Source organism: Rhineura floridana, chromosome 9 (genome assembly GCF_030035675.1).
Source record: "Rhineura floridana isolate rRhiFlo1 chromosome 9, rRhiFlo1.hap2, whole genome shotgun sequence".
NCBI classification, from domain to species: domain Eukaryota; kingdom Metazoa; phylum Chordata; class Lepidosauria; order Squamata; family Rhineuridae; genus Rhineura; species Rhineura floridana.
Window position 1 is genome coordinate 1014824 of NC_084488.1, and position 16285 is coordinate 1031108.

At 42.7% G+C, this 16285-nt stretch overlaps 1 protein-coding gene across 1 annotated transcript in view; it reads left to right on the plus strand.

The window, feature by feature from the left end:
- Nucleotides 1-16285, plus strand: part of HTT (huntingtin) — a 337153-nt gene that overhangs the window by 102285 nt on the left and 218583 nt on the right. The window contains exons 12-14 of the mRNA XM_061584691.1: nt 6609-6967; nt 9902-10025; nt 11498-11613. Of these exons, the coding sequence (XP_061440675.1) occupies nt 6609-6967; nt 9902-10025; nt 11498-11613 (599 nt within the window). The remainder of the gene's footprint in view (nt 1-6608; nt 6968-9901; nt 10026-11497; nt 11614-16285) is intronic.

The window sequence follows — 16285 nt, forward strand, 5'->3', positions numbered from 1 at the left end:
AACAAGAAGAACTATGGAATGAAGTCAGGGAATTATCAGGGAAGAATGCAAAAAGACAATACCTCTAGTTAAAAAGAGAGAAAGACCTCAATGGATGACTGACAAAACTCTTAAAATGGTTAGAGAGAGAAGGAAAGCAAAATCAAAAGAGACAGAAACTCAGTTAGAATCCTAAATGTCATTCATTCATTGGCAATCACTCGTGTCTTCCAGGGCAAGGTCTTTAACAATGGGTCCTTAAGTGACCGTGGAGGCCAATTCTGGATCCACACAGCCTCCCACAGTGAGGACATAGGTTTCCAGATGGAAGATGGTCACGGTGAGGATTTGCTTGATGTGCCTTCCGCTTAGCTCGTTTGTCCCATTCGCCCTGTACTCGTGCTTCTTCATAGTCCATAGCACCTTTGATAATGGTCGACCTCCAATTGAGATGGTCATGAGCCAAGGCTTCCCAGTTCTCGATGCTCATGTTACATTTTCTTAGATTAGCTTTGAGAACATCTTTAAATCTCTTTTGCTGTCCACCGATATTCCGTTTTCCATCCTTAAGTTGGGAGTAAAGTAGTTGCTTTGGAAGATGGTGATTAGGCATTCGAACAACATGGCCGGTCCAGCGAAGTTGATGATGGAGGATCATTGTTTCAACACTGGTGGTCTTTGCTTCTTCCAATACGCTAACTTTAGTCCACCTATCTTTCCAAGTAATTTGCAGAATTTTACGGAGGCAGCGTTGGTGGAATCTTTCAAGAAGTTGGGAGTGGCGTTTATAGATGGTCCATGTTTCACAGGCGTACAGTAAGGTCTGTAGTACAATGACTTTGTAAATAAGCATTTTGGTCTCCCTGTGAATATCCCGATCCTTGAACACTCTACGCTTCATTCGGGAGAATGCGGCACTCGCAGAGCTCAGGTGATGCTGAATTTCAGCGTCAATGTCAGCTTTTACAGAAGATGGCTGCCAAAAGTGATTGACATTCTCCAGCGCACCATTAAACGGGATTGATGGCGCTACAGAGGGATTGGTTTGCACCTGCTGATGAAGCACTTTGGTTTTTCTGATGTTAAGCGAGAGGCCAAGCTTGTCATATGCTTCTGCAAAGACATTTAGGATAGCTTGAAGATCTTCCTCTGAATGTGTAGACTTCATTATCGGCATATTGAAGTTCTGTGACAGAGGTTGTAATTACCTTACTTTTTGCTTTCAGCATACTGAGATTAACAAGCTTTCCATCTGTTTGGTATGTGATTTCCACGCCAGTGGGAAATTTCCCCTCAACAGGGTGTAGAATCATGGCGATGAAAATAGCAAATAAGGTCGGAGCAATGACACATCCCTGTTTGACGCCTGATCTCACTTTGAATTGATCACTTTGAGAGCCATTGTTATCCAAAATTGTTGCCATCATGTTGTCATGGAGGAGTCGCAAAATATTCACAAATTTATCAGGGTATCCAATTTTCAGGAGGATGGTCTAGAGAGCAGTTTGATTTACAGTATCGAAGGCCTTAGGCAGATCAATAAACGCCATATACAGTACTACCAATGGTGGAATATTTCTAGCCAAGTCACTACAAGCAAACAAAGTATTATGTCTTTATATAGCAGACCAGTCATTGTTTCTGTGAAGTCCAAAAGTAATGCTAAAGATGGGTCTGGAATGAGTATTTGATTAACTATAGTTGCAATCTCCTGAAAAATCTTGAGCCAAAAAGATTGTGCTACAGAGTATACCCACCGCATATGATATATTGTTCCTGTTTAGATTACAGATTCCCCAGCATGTCACTGTCAAATTACTATTCACATAATTTCACTTTACAGGTGTGATATACAACTGGTATACTAACTTGAGCATTGTTTCTCTAAGCCTTCCGAGATTGATTTCAGAGGGAGCTTTGTCTATAGAGTTCCCAACATTTTTGCTCACCCAGATCACCCTCCCATGCTTGGTGTAAGCCTTGTGATAACCCACTAATTTTTGACAGCAGAACTTTATATAACACTGAAATTAATCCCTTTGATTCCACATCTTGTCTATGCAGTGATGCTAATATTTATTTATTTATTTATTTATTTAATTTCATTTATAAACCGCCCATAGCCAATGGCTCCCTGGGCAGTGTACGACATACAATAATACAATAAATCAACAAAAATCACTAGATATAAAATACAGATACATAATAACACTAAACAGTATTGAGATAACTAAAACATTCAAACATTAAAGTATATAAAATGCATTAAAATGCCTGGGAGAATAGGAAGGTTTTAGCCTGGCGCCGAAAGGATAACAACGTAGGCGCCAGGCGTACCTCCTAATAGAAAACCTAATAGGAGTTGTCCCTGGAGTTTCCCTTAAACTGTGTAAGCTGTTGTGAAACAACAGGTTTGTTGTTTGCCCTGTCAGCCAGCTCTCAGGCCTCCGGATGCTGCTCCTAAATGCCAGATTGGTGCATAATAAGATCTCCCTCATTCGCGTTTTAATTGTGGATGAGGCAGCCAATCTGGCATCTATAACCGAGACCTGGGTGGGTGAGCAGGGAGGAGTCAGTCTCTCCCAACTATGCCCGCCAGGGTACCTAGTCCTGCATCAGGGTAGACCTGAGGGTCGGGGAGGGGGGGTTGCTGTGATCTATAGGAGCTCCACCATCCTCTGCAGGCACCCTGTCCATGTGACTACTGGGCTGGAGTGTTTGCACCTTATGTTGGGTCAGCGGGACAGACTGGGAATTCTGTTGGCGTACCGCCCACCCTGCTGCCCAACAGACTCCCTAGCCGAGCTGACGGAGGTGGTCTCGGGTGTACTGTTGAGATCCCCCAGACTGTTGGTTTTGGGGGATGTCAACATCCATGCTGAGGCCACCTTATCCGGGGCGGCTCAGGATTTCATGGTCTCCATGACAACCATGGGACTGTCCCAATATGCCATTGGCCCAACACATATAGCAGGGCATACTCTAGATTTGGTTTTTGCATCTGGACATGGAGTTGGTGATCTGAATGTGGGGGGCATCTGTCATGGACAGATCATTGTTTGCTGAAGTTTAGACTTACAGCAACTTTTCCCCTCTGCAAGGGTGGGGACCTATTAAGTTGGTCTGCCCCCAGAGACTAATGGATCCGGATGGTTTCCAAAGGGCTCTGGGGAGTTTTCCGGCTGATAGGGCTGGCGCTCCTGTCGAAACCCTGGTTGAACTGTGGAATACAGAAATGACCTGGGCAGTTGACATGATTGCTCCTGACTCCCTCTCCTGTATAGAGCTCGTACGGCTCCATGGTATTACCCCTGAGCTGAGAGCGATGAAACAATATAGGAGATGGCTTGAGTGCAGATGGAGGCGAACTCCTAGTGGATGGAATTATATGCTGGTAAGTGCCTATGGTAAGCTGTATTTAGGGGCAGTGAGGGCAGCAAAAAAACTATTTTGCTGCCACTATCGAATCATCAATCTGCCGCCCAGCGGAGGTCTTCAGAATTGTCCGGGGTCTATTACACTCTGGCCCCAGGGACATGGTAGAACCATCTGAGGCCCTCTGTAATGAATTTGCTAGGCACTTCCAGGATAAAATCTCTAGCATCTGCCAGGACTTAGACTCCAGTGTTATAGCAGGTGAATCAAGCGAGGTATCCAGAACACAGCCTTGTCCCGATTTCTTGGATGAGTTTCAGTTGGTGCAGCTTGAGGAGGTTGACAAGGTGCTTGGACAGGTTCGTGGAACCACTTCTGTGCTGGATCCTTGCCCTTCTTGGCTAATAAAAGCTAGCAGGGATGGAATAGCCGGCTGGGCCAGGGAAATGATTAATACGTCTCTGTGAGAGGGGGTGGTCCCTGGCTGCCTGAAAGAGGCAGTAGTGAGACCACTCCTGAAGAGGCCCTCCCTGGACCCAGAAAATCTTAATAACTATAGGCCGGTAGCAAATGTTCCATTCCTGGGCAAGGTCCTGGAACGAGTGGTTTCAGGCCAGCTCCAGACACTCTTGGATGAGACCGATTATCTGGATCCATTTCAGTCGGGTTTCAGGCCTGGTTCTGGCACGGAAACAGCCTTGGTCGCCCTGTATGATGACCTTTGTCGGGAGAGAGACGGGGAGTGTGACTCTGCTGATTCTCCTTGATCTCTCAGCGGCTTTCGATACCATCAACCATGGTATCCTTCTGGGGAGACTGGCTGAGTTGGGAGTGGGAGGTACTGCATGGCGGTGGTTCCACTCCTACTTGGTAGGTTGCCTCCAGAAGGTGGTGATTGGGGAGCATTACTCGGCACCCTGGACTCTCCAGTATGGGGTTCCGCAGGGGTCAGTTCTGTCCCCCATGCTGTTCAACATCTACATGAAACCATTGGGTGCTGTCATCCGGAGCTTTGGAGTGCGTTGCCATCAGTATGCTGATGACATGCAGCTCTATTTCTCCTTTTCATCTTCAGGTGAGGCTGTCAATATGCTGAACCGGTGCCTGGCTGCGACAATGGACTGGATGAGGGCTAATAAACTGAGGCTCAATCCAGACAAGACTGAGATGCTGCTAGTGGGTGGTTCTTCTGACCGGATGGTGGATGTCCAACCTGTCCTGGATGGGGTTGCACTCCCCCTGAAGGAGCAGGTTCGTAGCCTGGGGGTTCTCCTAGAACCATCTCTGTCACTTGAGGCTCAGGTAGCCTCAGTGGCACAGAGTGCCTTCTACCAACTTCGGTTGGTGGCCCAACTACGTCCCTATCTGGACAGGGATAACCTGGCTTCAGTTGTCCATGCTCTGGTAACCTCTAAATTAGATTACTGCAATGTTCTCTACGTGGGGCTGCCTTTGAAGACGCTTCGGAAACTGCAGCTTGTGCAAAATGCAGCGGCCAGATTGGTAACAGGGACCAGACGGTCCGAACATATAAAACCGATTCTGGCCCGCTTGCACTGGCTGCCTTTATGTTTCCAAGCTCGATTCAAGGTGCTGGTTTTGACCTATAAAGCCTTGCACGGTTTGGGACCACAATACCTGATGGAACGCCTCTCCCAATACGAACCCACCCGTACACTACTTTCAAGATCAAAGGCCCTCGTCCAGGTGCCAACTGCAAGGGAAGCTCGGAGAATGACAACAAGGGAGAGGGCCTTCTCAGTGGTGGCCCCCAAATTATGGAATGATGTGTTTGACGAGGTGCGCCTGGCACCAACACTGTTATCTTTTTGGCGCCAGGTCAAGACTTTCCTCTTCTCCCAGGCATTTTAGCATGTGTTTTAAATTGGTTTTATATTGTTTCAAATTTTAAAATTATGTTTTAAATTGTTTTTAAAATATGTTTTTAAATTGTATATTTGGTTTAATGTTTTTGATTGCTGTAAACCGCCCAGAGAGCTTCGGCTATACAAGTGCAATAAATAAATAAATAAATAAATAAATAAATAAATTGGACCTGCATTAGCTGCAACCAGTGGCATTGTATGTTACCTTATTTAACATGGAGTTGGTCAACAGCTTCATAGCGACCATCAAAGGATAAATTATACGATAGAGACCCTTAGTCTTCCTCTTGAGCTGGTTGATTTTATCACTGTCCTCAAATTGAGGGTGGAATCGAAATGGTAACAAAAGTTATCGGTGTGACACAAGCAGTCAAGCCCATTTTCTCCATGTCCTTAGAAGTGGAGTTACAACCTTATTTATCAGGCCTATGGATAACTTCATAAAGGGAAAGGCTCAACTTTTTGCCCCACCTTGCCTATTTTCAATTGCTGTCCATGCAATTTACTGACTCCTGTTTATTATTCTAAGTAAGTAATTTAATTAACAATAAGTCATAGTATAATTAGGGATTTGGGACACCAGGACCCCCAATGTCTCTTCTCCTATAAAGAATATTTTTACTTACTCTGAATTGGTGCCCTCCATTAATAAAACCATTGAGCAATTTCTGTCAGCCACAGATAACATTACTGTTGAGCCATGTGGGCAGAGACTGAAAAAGGAATAAGAGCTATGGCAGTAAGGATATTTTCACTGTTGCTATTTATTGGAATTCATGCTGATGTGACTGGTACTGTCTCACTGGCCACTTCATATATATTAGTCTGCCTTCCCAGCCCAGAGGAGGGGCTTATCTCTGTTAATTATCCTCCTTCCTCAAGAAAAAAAGTTCAGCAATGTTTTGTTTTCCTCTCAAAAGCATTTCTTCTTTATGGGTCGAGATATGGGTAATAATCAGGCTGTATACTACAGAGAAAGTATGTAGGTAAGTGCAGGGGTAGTGGCGGAGAAGATGATTTTTCATATGCTACCAACTTCTTGTTCATGAGCACTTCAGTGATTGGTAAGAATAGTTCTAAGCATCCATTTTCATTTTAACTTTTAATGTGTCTTTACCAGTGTTGGAAAAAAAAGCTTATATACAGAAAGCTTTGAACATGCAGCTGTGGCTCTGGATTGTGTCAAATTTTAAGTTGAGGTTGAGATGTTGGCCAAAAGCTGTTTTAGATGAAGCTATGAAAAATTAGATAGGGATATGTACCTATTAGTAAGTGATTGTAAGACATTTAGCTTGCTGTCATTTTATCTGGCAGGTAAATGGTGTTTCACTGTGTTTCTGGACTTTTATGGTTTTTTCTTATTTGTAGGTTCTATGAAGAGTGAGTTAACTAGTGAATTAACTGCTTCATCGGGTATGTCAACAGTTGTGCCTGTAAGTTCAGTAGCTGACTCCTCAGGATATGATATCATAACTGAGCAACCACGTTCTCAGCACACGTTGCAGACAGAGTCAGATCTGACAAATTGTGATTTGACAACTGCAGCAAACAAAGGAGATGACGACGACGTTCTTAGCAGAAGCTCCAGCCAAATCAGTGCTGTCCAGTCAGATCCTATGGTAGACTTGAATGATGGCACTCGGGCTTCCTCTCCCATTAGTGACAGCTCTCAGACAACTACAGAAGGCCCAGATTCAGCTGTCACCCCTTCAGACAGTTCTGAAATGGTAAGCGCTCAATGAGTAAGAAGGATTCCAAATGGTTACTGAGAAGTCTGATTCATTGCATCTCTTAGTTTTACAGTGTAGGGTACAGATTTAGATATGCCTGCCTTTTATCTTCAATAGCACTGTAAAGATATGCTGTTTCTTTAACTTGAGGTGCCTTAATATCATTTTAGCAATTCTACAGCAGCTTCATTTTTACATCACATGCGTTTAACTATAACTCTGCTAGACAAGAGTCAGTCTAGTTCCAAATACTGAGCAGACTAACCATACCTCTTACTCCCACTGTCTTCTTGCAGTGCTAAGAATATTGTCCACTGATTGGGTACTCTGGTGGTGAGCAGAGAAGGAAGGACAGGAGGAGAAGCTGCTTCTGTTACCACTTTAAATTAAAGCAGCATGGGGAACCTTTGTCATCCTGATTGCCTTGGTGGAAAGTCTTGGTGGGCTGCATTCCACGACAACACGGATGGACACACACACACACGTGTGCGTGTCTTCTCTTTACTGGGCTAACTTTGATAGGTGGATGGGACAGCCTACCTGTTCATCACAAATGCCATTATGATGTCACCTGACTGACAGCTGTCTTGTCCCACTCAGCTGTCAAAATCCTTTGCATGAGATTTGCAAAAGTGACAGGGATGATAAAGGAGCATAAGTAGCAAGGGGGACTTCTCCCACGCTATGCCAGTGCATGCAAAAGGCACCTTTCTTTCTACCCTACCCAACAAGTGATGGAGGGGAGAAAGGAAGGTGCATTTTGCAAGCAAAGGCAGCAGGCATAACTTCTCCCCTGCTCTGCTGATGCTTACATGTTCCCAGGTTGTATTGACTGCACTTGCCTGCTGCCAGTATGCTTATTGGAGTCCATGTTCCCTCTAGTAGGGAATGTGGCTTCATTGACAACATTTATGAAAGTTCCTAAACTATGCTTGGGCTGCTATATGCTCATAATCATTTATGTTTGTCAGACTTTACACACCCAATATTTGCTATCAAACAGATCTGTCTTCCATATGGGCTGTGTTTGGGTCTGTGGATGCATGAAGCAATCTGCTGTCTCCAGGAGATATAATTTGCTAGCCTCTAATATGTAGGACTATACAGAGACTACAACAAAGACAGGTTGCTTACTTGTAATAGGACTTCTTTGAGTGGTCATCTGTGCATTGCACCATCTGTCCTCCTCCATACATGTGGCATGGATGTTATTTGCTTCAGTCTGCTGTGGCTGCCCATGAGAGTGATAAGGCGAGAAACACATTCCTTAGAGCATATTCTCTGAGGACTGGGGACAGCCTTCTTACCAAAATATTTCACCATCTTGTTCTAAAAGATTCTGAATATTAGTCTGCACAGGCACAGAATCTATATGTGTGGCTGCAGAGATTACCCCTTAAAGTACTACAGTTAGAGGTAAGCAACCTTTCTTTTTGATATTTATTAAACATTTTCATTAATCTCGCATACCATTTTTTTATCAAGGCAATGGAGTAAACATTGGTATTGTAAACTCCGTCTGCTTGATTTTTATTATTTGAACCCATTTCAGTGTGCATTTTAATGAGATCTTGGGATAAAACCCACCATAATAGCTTTTGTAGGCAATCTATATCTAGAAAAGGACAACTTGTCAGCAAGTTTAATCGTGGGGAAATTGCAATGTGTTTATTTCACTAATGTATTGTCCTTTGTTTAAAAGAGGTCCAGGGCAGTACACAACAAAAAAAGTACTATTGATGATTAAAACATCTAAAAATTGCAACATTAAAAACAGTGTAACAAAGTAGCATAATAACAGAACTTTATATCCCAGAGCCAATTTATAGTCCAAGTATCTGGGCAAACAAACATGTGTTGTATCCAGTGCTCTGCAAATAAAACTCTGTTTGTGCAATGGGACTTCCCCTCTCTCATGCACACCCAAAATCTGCTCTGGAGGATTCTCCAGCTATCCTGAGCTAATTTGGAGGGCACCCGGGGGGGAAGACTTCTGTTCTCCCAGTGGAAATCTCTTGTGCTAGCGGAATGAGAACATTGGATACCATCCTTTGTTTTTAATTGGTGTCTTAATAATGATAGTGTTGAGGACAACCACATTACCCTTAAGAGCTCCACAATTGGTGGGATTACAAGCAGAGTCTCACTTGCTGATCTCGGAACACTGGCCAGTACGTATTGTGAAAGGTAGGTCAGTACTTGGGCCCCAAACCATTTAGGGTTTTGTTTACCAGTACCAACACATTGAATTAGGGCCTGTAGTTCACAATCAGCCACTGCAGAGATTTGAAGATTTCATCTAGCTGCCCTACTTAACAGCTTTGCAGTCATATGCCAGAAGGTTCAATGGTAGCACCCCACAGAGTGCACTGCAGTAATCCAATTGTGACATTATCTCAATGGATTATTTAGGACAGGCTGTGCCAGTCTATGAATGGCTATAACTGGCAAACAAGCTGGAACTTGGCATAGGCACTCCTCCTCACTGTGGACCCCTTTGAATTGAGATGAATTGCCAAGCAACATACCTGTTCCTCCAGGGAGAGAGTGCAATGCCATCCAGCAAAGGAAGTCTCTCTAATTCCTGGATTCAAGAACCACATGCCCACAGCATCTCCATCTTTATCAGAAATCAGTTTTGGTTTAATGGCCCTTATCTAGCTGATTATTGCCTCCAGGAACTGGTCCAACATGTGCATAGTAGCCTCTCTTGATTGAGGTAAAATGAGGAAATAGAACTGAGGGTCATCAGAAAATTGGTAGGCTGCTGAGCTAAAACATATCTAGGGTTAAGGGTGGAGATGGCAGTCTGAGGATTTTGTGAGATGGTATGGAACTATAAAAGATACATGTAACAGATGGACCTTAAGTTGGGACTGATTTGTACTGTTAAGCAGTTTGTTTTTAAAGTTTTCTCCTTGTCTAATTTAGATTCTCGAGGGCACTGAAAACCAATATTCTGGAATGCAGATAGGAACACTGCAAGATGAGGAAGATGAAGCTTCAAATATCCTCCAGGATGAGACAACTGATGCTTTCAGAAATTCTTGTCTTGGTATGTTGATAATCAGAGCGCAGAAATCTATAATTATTGAACTGTCTTACTTAGAATTAATTAAGATGAATTCACTAATAGGAAAAAAACCTTGTGGTTTAAGAATGTACCTATAGCCAACAGAGATTTCTATCAAACTTTAAAAAGCAGGGAGATTGGGCAGCTATAGTGAATGCACCATGAGAGCAGTACATCTGACCTCTACGAGATATTGGACTGCCCTATAAATTTGTAAAATTGCAAACACAATTTGGGTTGGTCTTTCACAGTCCAATCTACTTCCTGTGTAGCTTGGAAAGAATTTGGTAACGTGCCTCTGAGCATATGGTGAGCAACACCTGCCATCTCCAAAGATGGAGAATTACATTTTTGTATGTTGGTGTTCTTGCTTTGCTTCTTTTCTGTGTTACTACTGTTTCTACAGAGAATCTAACCTAGAAAATTTTATTTCTCTCATTATTCATCCTAGAAACCTGTGTCAAATTTATTTTTATTAATTTCAAAGCCTTTTTATTGGTCAATGTCATATGATGGTGAAGACAGCCTTTTGTGTTTCAAACTGGAGGTTATGCTCTTTCTATTTGGGCGCATTAACAGTTGAATCTGAAACTGCAGTTTGATGTAAAATCAGACTGATTGCAATATGTTGCTACTTCAGCAATGACTCTAGCTGTTGGAAAAAAACAAACTTGGCCTGTCCAAGATGCATGTTTTCAGCCTGCTATGCTTAAACTACTCCACTTAAGGAAAGGTGGGCATGGTCAATTAAAAACATAGAGCACAACTAGAATTTTCCTAGAATATATTTCAGCTCCCACTGTTTTATATTGTGCGACTTGAGACACTTCTCATGTCCATTGGAAACTATTCTGCAGAATAGTCAGTGCCATTATTCCACAATTGTTTTGGGGGGTTTTTTTGGTGTTGCAAAGTGTTGCTCTACTTCACATATTCAAAGAAACAGAAGCAAAACAAAATGATCTACTACTGTAAATTTCTCTAAAATGCAAAGTAAATCAAAGATATTTAAAGTTACTATCTGAACTATATGAAGTATTTTAATATTGTTGCTTCCTCCTTGCTAAAACAAGATCAGCACAGCACGTCTTGTTTCTGTTCTTTGGGCTGATTGCAGGTGTTGCCACCACTCACCATATGCTTGGAGGCACATGTTACCAAATTCTTCCAAGCTACACAGGAAGTGGATTGGACTGTGAAAGACCAACCCAAATTGTGTTTGCAGTTTTACAAATATGTAGGGCAGTACGATATCTCGGAGAGGAGGTCAGGCCTCCTGCTCTCCTAGTGCATTCACTATAGCTGCCCAATCTCCCTGCTTTTTAAAGTTTGATAGAAATCTCTGTTGGCTATAGGTACATTCTTAAACCACAAGGTTTTTTGCCTATTGGTGAATTGATCTTAATTGTCTGAGTGCAAGTCAAGTCAATCACATATTGCTTTCATTTTTTAAGCCCTTCAGCAACCTCATTTATTAAAGAGCATGGGTCATAGCAGACAGCCTTCCAATAGCAGTATGGACAGATTTATGTCAAAAGAAGAAACTGAGCCCACTGATTATGAAAATAAGGTAAGATTTGTGTTCATGTTCTAGGGTTATGTTTACCTGAAAGTCATTTACAGTAGAATGTGACTGCAAAGGTAAATGGAAGGAGATCAGATGTTTCTTAGGGCCTGTTTGTATATTTCTCTCCCACTTCTCTGCATGTTGGAATCAGAAGTGGGTCTTAGGCTTGTAGAACTTTACCACCATCTCACTCAAACAGTGAGTGAGAACCCAAGAGTGGGCCTATATCTTGTCCAGTGCCTCTCACAGGCTTGCCCTCTAGTCATGTCATATCCTTGGACTGATGCCAGCACTAGCAGTGAATGTGGTCAGAGAGGAGTTCAGGGAGCGGGGAGAAAGATTCAGGGAAGGTGTTGAAGGAAATTAGAAAATGAGATGTGAGATTATTATAATTTAGTAATAGTAATAGATAAAAGGTTAATATTAATTATAAACAGGAAATAGAAAGGAAGGTGATAAGAGAGTAAAGCTGTTAAAGGAAGAAGTGAATGTAAAAGGATAAAGGACAAGGGATGAAATGAACTTTCAGTATGTGGGATAGATAAGGTCCACGTTGTGTGTGAAAGGAGACTGGGAGAAGAAATTTCATGAGATGGGTAAAAATACTTTTGAAAGGTGTGTGGGGTGGGAAGGGAAAATATAAACAAAAAAGCTTTCTCCACTTAAAGCCTCTAAATCAGCAAATTCCGCCTAAAACGTGGCTGAGTCACAACAGCTTCAGAGCAAATGTATTTCACAGAATCATAGAATAGTAGAGTTGGAAGGGGCCTATAAGGCCATCAAGTTCAACCCCCTGCTCAATGCAGGAATCTAAATGAAAGCATTCCCCACAGATGGCTGTCCAGCTGCCTCTTGAATGCCTCCAGCATCGGAGAGCCCACTACCTCTCTAGGTAATTGGTTCCACTGTCGTATGGCTCTAACAGTTAGGACATTTTTCATGATGTTCAGTCAAATCTGGCTTCCTGCAACTTGAGCCCATTATTCTGTGTCCTGCACTCTGGGACGATTGAGAAGAGATCCCGGCCCTCCTCTGTGTGACAACCGTTCATGTACTTGAAGAGTGCTATGATATCTCCCCTGTCTTCCCTTTTCCAGGCTAAACATACCCAGTTCTTTCAGTTTCTCCTCATAGGGCTTTGTTTCCAGTCCCCTGATCATCTTTGTTGCCCTCCTCTGAACCTGTTCCAGTTTGTCTGCATCCTTCTTGAAGTGCGGAGACCAGAACTGGACGTAGAATTGAAGATGAGGCCTAACCAGTGCTGAATAGAGGGGAACTAATATTTCACGCGATTTGGAAACTATACTTCTGTTAATGCAGCCTAATATAGCATTTGCCTTTTTTGCAGCCATATCACACTGTTGGCTCATATTGAGCTTGTGATCAATGACAATTCCAAGATCCTTCTCACATGTTGTATTGCTGAGCCAAGTATCCCCTATCTTATAACTGTGCATTTGGTTTCTTTTTCCTAAGTGTAGAACTTTGCATTTATCCCTGTTGAATTTCATCCTGTTATTTTCAGCCCAATGGTCCAGTCTGTCAAGGTCCCTTTGAATTTTGTTTTTCTCTTCCACGGTATTAGCAGTGCCCCCCCCCATTTTTTTTCATCCGCAAATTTGATAAGCATGCTGTGTACCTCCTCATCCAAGTCATTAATAAAAATGTTGAAGAGCACCCGGCTGAGCCCTGTGGTAACCTGTTCGTTACTTCCGCCCAGTTTGAGAAGGAACCGTTGATAAGCACTCTTTGAGTATGATTCTGGAGCCAACTGGATCCACCTGATAGTTGTTCCAGCCAGCCAGCCCACATTGAGCTAGCTTGCTAATCAGAATATCATGGGGCACTTTGTCAGAAGCTTTGCTGAAGTCGAGATATATTATGTCCACAGCATTCCCACAGTCTACAAGGGAGGTTACCTGATCAAAAAACAAGATAAGATTAGTTTGGCAGGATTTGTTCTTCGTAAATCCATGTTGGCTTCTAGTAATCACTGTGTTGTTTTCAAGGTGCTTACAGATTGACTGCTTTATAATCTGCTCCAGAGTTTTTCCAGGGATTGATGTTAGGCTGACTGGTCTGTAGTTCCCCGGTTCCTCCTTTTTGCCCTTTTTGAAGATAGGGATAACATTAGCTCTTCTCTAGTCATCCGGAACTTCACCAGTCCTCCATGATTTCGTAAAGATAATAGACAGCGGTTCTGAGAGTTCTTCAGCCAGTTCCTTCAATACTCTAGGATGCAGTTTATCAGGCCCTGCTGATTAGAACTCGTTCAAAGCGATTAGGTATTCCTTGACCATTTGTCTATGAATCTCAAGCTCCAATCCTGCTCTTCTACTTCATGTTTCCTGGGAGGGTCACCGACCCTTTCTTGGGAGAAGACTGAGCCAAAGTAGGAATTGAGCACTTCTGTCTTTTCTTTGTCATCCGTTATCATTTTGCCATCCTCACTGAGTAGCTGTGCCACCATTTTTTTCTCTGTCTTTTACTGTGGACGTACCTGAAGAAAGCTTTTTTGTTGCTTTTTAGCATCCCTCGCTAACCTCAGCTCATTCTCAGTTTTAGCCTTCCTGACACCATCCCTGCAATTCTGTGATACCTGCCTGCCCTCTTCCTTTGTGGCCTGGCCTTCTTTCCACTTCCTATACGTGTCCCTTTTTGTTCTCAGGTTATCTCTAAGCTTTTTGTGAAGCCACATTGGCTTCTTCTGTTGTTTTCCCCCTTTTTTCCTTGTTGGAATTGCTTGCCATTGTGCTTTTAGAACTTTATTTACTTACCTTGAGGAAAGCTGAGCTATGCAACTCTTTGTCACAAGGAAAATGCTGTGAAAAAGAATGTAGCCATTTCCAAAGATGGATTATATATCAATAGAAAGTAACGTTAGTAATTGTCCAGTGATTATGCCAAACTCTTGTCTGCGCCCACCCACATTTTGTGACTGGTGAGCTTCAGTAATTTTCAGCTGTCTTATGCGGTCCCTGAAATTATAACGTTTGAGGACCTCTGCTGTAGAAGGTAGGGCAAAAATGTGACTTTTCTGTTGTTTGAACACGTGATGAACTTGATCTTTGATCTAGAACATATGGGATACTGTTCAATTGGATGCAGGATCTCCTGTCTTGGGCATTATTTTCTGGGTATCAAGTAGCAGGATGAGTCCTTTTTCCTTTGTACCTGTTCAGTCGACGCTTGTACTCAAGATTCTACCCATCAGGAACAGGTCTTGGGAAAGGGAACTCATTTTGCACTTAAAATAAGAGTGTGCTTTCCCTGCTTCACTTGTTTTTTCTTGGTGAGGAAATATAGAAGAAGGAGGTGCATTAGAGTTTTGGGATGAAGGTTTACTTCTGCCTTTCCCATTTTACAGACTGTCGTTCCTTAATAATGGGTTGGGAAGCCTTGTGTTTTCAATTAGTAGATTTAGGAGTACATTAGAGATATTTTTAAATTTATTAATATGCTGCTTTTCTGCTTAAAAGGGCCCTTAAAACAATATATAAAAACCATAATGAAACAACAAAGTTTTATTTTAGTTTTGTCTAAAGGACTTGCGCTCCACCTTGTGACTGAAAGTAGAAAAGGTGCTGTTATATTTTGCAGAGTTTTCTAGCTCCCCCTTGCTCTAAGGCAACAGTTCTTTGATGACAAGCCACATGAGAAAAACAGACATATAGAACAGCGATAGCCAAATATACATTGAAACATACAAACACCCTCTGCTACTAAAAACATAAGGAAGAAACACCTCAACAGCCCAACCCATGATAGGGAATGGCCCTGAGATAATCTTTACATGCTCTTAGAAGACTGTTTCACAGTAAGACCAGATGTCTCTTCTCCTTTGCATGTAAGATGATCTCAGGTATGACAGACCAAAGCTGGTCCAGGAAAGGTGAGAAACAATGAACTTTAACACTGGGCCGTCTATTGGCCTGAGGGAACATGCTGCAGCAATTTCCCAAAGGCAGCCTCAGCCAAGACATACTTATCAATCTTATAATGTTTGAGAAACTTATTAGGAGTAGCCCCTGTGGCTGCTCTACAGACATCTTGCAGAAGTGCATTGAGAGAAAAGGGAGCCATGGTAGCCACCATCCTGCCGGAGCAAAATCCTAGATGGAGGTTTAATATTTAGCAACATACAAACCAACGCTATGCAAGCTTTAATTCACCTAGACAAAGTAGATGTGGAAACTTTCCAAAGAAGAAGGGTGGAATGAAATGTAAAGGGCATCTGTTTGACAGAAGTGCTTTGTTCTTGAGATGTAAACTTTTAGAGCCCTATGCAACTGGGTGCCTTATGACTGATGCCTGAACCAAACTTGGCTGAGTGCTATTGTTGAAGGGGTATTTGGACCGACCATCTCTTCCTTTTGTAGCTGGCCTGGAGTCCCAAAAGGACTGGTTGGCCCAGTAAGGGTGAAAGGATCTCTGAAAGGATAGCTTATCCTCCTTGGTGGTTGAAAGCATTGTTTTCATTTTTGACTCCAAGACACTTGCCAGAGTAGTATCCCCAAAGAGCTTGCCATCAATACAAGGCTCAGAAGCCAAGTTGGAATGAGCTGTGGTGTCCACTTCTGGACAGCGCAACCACAGTGTCCTTCTTGTGTAAACACTTGTTGCCAAAGACCTAGCAGAGAATTGTTCAGCCTCCATGGAAGAGTCGACCATGAAG